The sequence below is a fragment of the Mandrillus leucophaeus genome, unplaced genomic scaffold, assembly GCF_000951045.1.
Source record: "Mandrillus leucophaeus isolate KB7577 unplaced genomic scaffold, Mleu.le_1.0 Scaffold403, whole genome shotgun sequence".
Taxonomy (NCBI): domain Eukaryota; kingdom Metazoa; phylum Chordata; class Mammalia; order Primates; family Cercopithecidae; genus Mandrillus; species Mandrillus leucophaeus.
Genome location: NW_012104288.1, coordinates 1991784 through 1993888, shown reverse-complemented (window position 1 = coordinate 1993888; position 2105 = coordinate 1991784). Strand labels below are relative to the sequence as shown.

At 40.0% G+C, this 2105-nt stretch overlaps 1 protein-coding gene across 3 annotated transcripts in view; it reads right to left on the bottom strand.

Moving 5' to 3' along the window:
* The window catches only part of IPO11 (importin 11), a 262132-nt gene that overhangs the window by 250219 nt on the left and 9808 nt on the right, over positions 1-2105 (bottom strand). The window contains exon 1 of one of the 3 annotated variants that reach the window (XM_011992134.1): positions 59-304. The exons of the other annotated variants lie outside the window; for them this stretch is intronic. Coding sequence (XP_011847524.1) covers positions 59-172 — 114 coding nt within the window. The 5' untranslated portion in view covers positions 173-304. Of the gene's footprint in view, positions 1-58; positions 305-2105 lie in introns of those variants that run through there. 3 annotated transcript variants of the gene reach the window in all.

Below are 2105 nucleotides of genomic sequence, written 5' to 3'. Positions count from 1 at the left end.
CTACACTGTATTTTTACAGTACCTTTCTAAGTTTAGATATGTTTAAACACACAAATACCACTTTGCTGCAACTGCTTACAGTATTCAGTGCAGTAACATGCCGTACAGGCTTGTAGCCTAGATGCAATAAGCTATATACCACATAGCCCAGGTATATAATAGGCTGTACCATCTAGGTTTGTTCATACGATGTTCATAGAACGAACAACAAAATTGCCTAATGACCCATTTCTCAGGATGTATCCCAGCCTTAAGCAACTCCTGACTGTATCTTCTATGACCCAGCAGTTTCACACCTGGTGCTCTAATCACAGATACTCCTGCATGGGCATACAAGAATAAGGAGACAAAGGACTAGGTTGTCTACACAACCTAGTTATCTACAGTAACAGAGACTTGGAGACAATATGCAAACATCTTTAGTGAAAGATGTATAAAATGTAGCTTATCCTTCCCTTGAACAATTTGTTCCCTCTGGCTGGAAAGCTCTGGTCTCTAGATAAAAGCAGTCTTGCTCTTTGACAGCATTTCATTCTGTTCAAGTTGTCCTCTATTTAAAGAGGTGTCCACTAACTGCCAATCTAAAATGGCTCACTCCTAAACCCAGAATCTCTATGTTCCCGACAACCTTCTTAATTTTTCTGCATAATACTATTAACAATATGAATACTGTTTGTAGTACTATATTGTTAATAGTTTACTGTACTGTAAACACTTACATTTTAAACTATACATGTGTTGGTTGGGTACAGTGGCTCATGCCTGTAATCCCAATACTTTAGGAGGCCGAGGCGGGTGGATCACCTGAGGCCAGGAGTTTGAGACCAGCCTGACCAACCTGGAGAAACCCCGTCTCTACTAAAAATACAAAATTAGCCAGGTGTGGTGGCGCATGCCTGTAATCCCAGCTACTCAGGAGGCTGAGGCAGAAGAATCACTTGAACCCGGAAGGCGGAGGTCGCAGTGATCCGAGAGCGCACCACTGCACTCCAGCTTGGTCAACAAGAGTGAAACTCCGTCTCAAAAAAAAAAAAGATAGTTGGAGAGTTGAAAATAAAATAATTAGATAGTTGGAGAGTTGGAGGTGGGGGTTACACATAAGTTAATAAGGGGAAAGAATGAAGATTTGGGGCTTCTCCAACTCATTGGTGCCTGCATGGCTCATAGGAGGAAAACAACTTCAGGAAGGTTGAAACACACTTTTTGACACGAATGTCAAGTATTTTAAGACAACTACATATGTCAGCGTTGAAGAGAGACCTGTGCTAAAAAGCCAGAGATTTGGGAGTCATCAAAATAGAGGCAGTAGTTGAAGCCACCACGGATGAAACCATTCAAGAAGAGTGTGCATTAAGGTCCTTATTTCCTACACTACGTAGTTTGGATTTTAATCTGAAGGTTTTCAGAAGAGAGCAGGGTACTGTCTCAGAGTGAAACATCTAAAGTGGTCAGAGAAAAAAGAAAAAAAAAGAAAAATAACCAAGGAAACACTGGCTAAAACATAAGACGGAAATAAGGAAAATATGGTGTCCCAGAAGTATAAGAAGAAAATTTCAAGAATGAACAAGTAGTTAAAATGGCAAATGATTAAACAGATTCCATTAGATTTAGCAACAAAAATATCAATGGTGATCACCACTACATCAACTTCAGTGACTGCTATGGACTGTCAGCCTTCAAAATACTGAAAAAAATAGAATAAAATAAGTAATAAGGAGGTGAAGAAAATGAATATAGAGAATTATTTCAAGAAACTTAAAGGAAATAAGCTGGGCATGGCGGCACACACAAGTAGTACCAGCCACTCATGAGATTAAAGTGGCAGGATCACTTGAGCCCTGAAGTTTGAGGCCAGCCTAGGTAACAGAGACCTCTTCTCTTAAAAAAGGAAAAAGAAAAAAAAAACTAAGAAAAATAATTACAGACAAAGCTGAAGAGTAATCTAAGGATCTAAGGTAAGGAGAGTATATTGAAGATAAGGCTTGATTTGAGGCCAGGCATGGTGGCTCACCCCTATAATTTCAATATACTTCAGAAGGCCAAGGCCAGCAGATCGCTTGAACCCAGGAGTTTGAGACTAGCCTAGGCAATGTGGCAAAACCCCA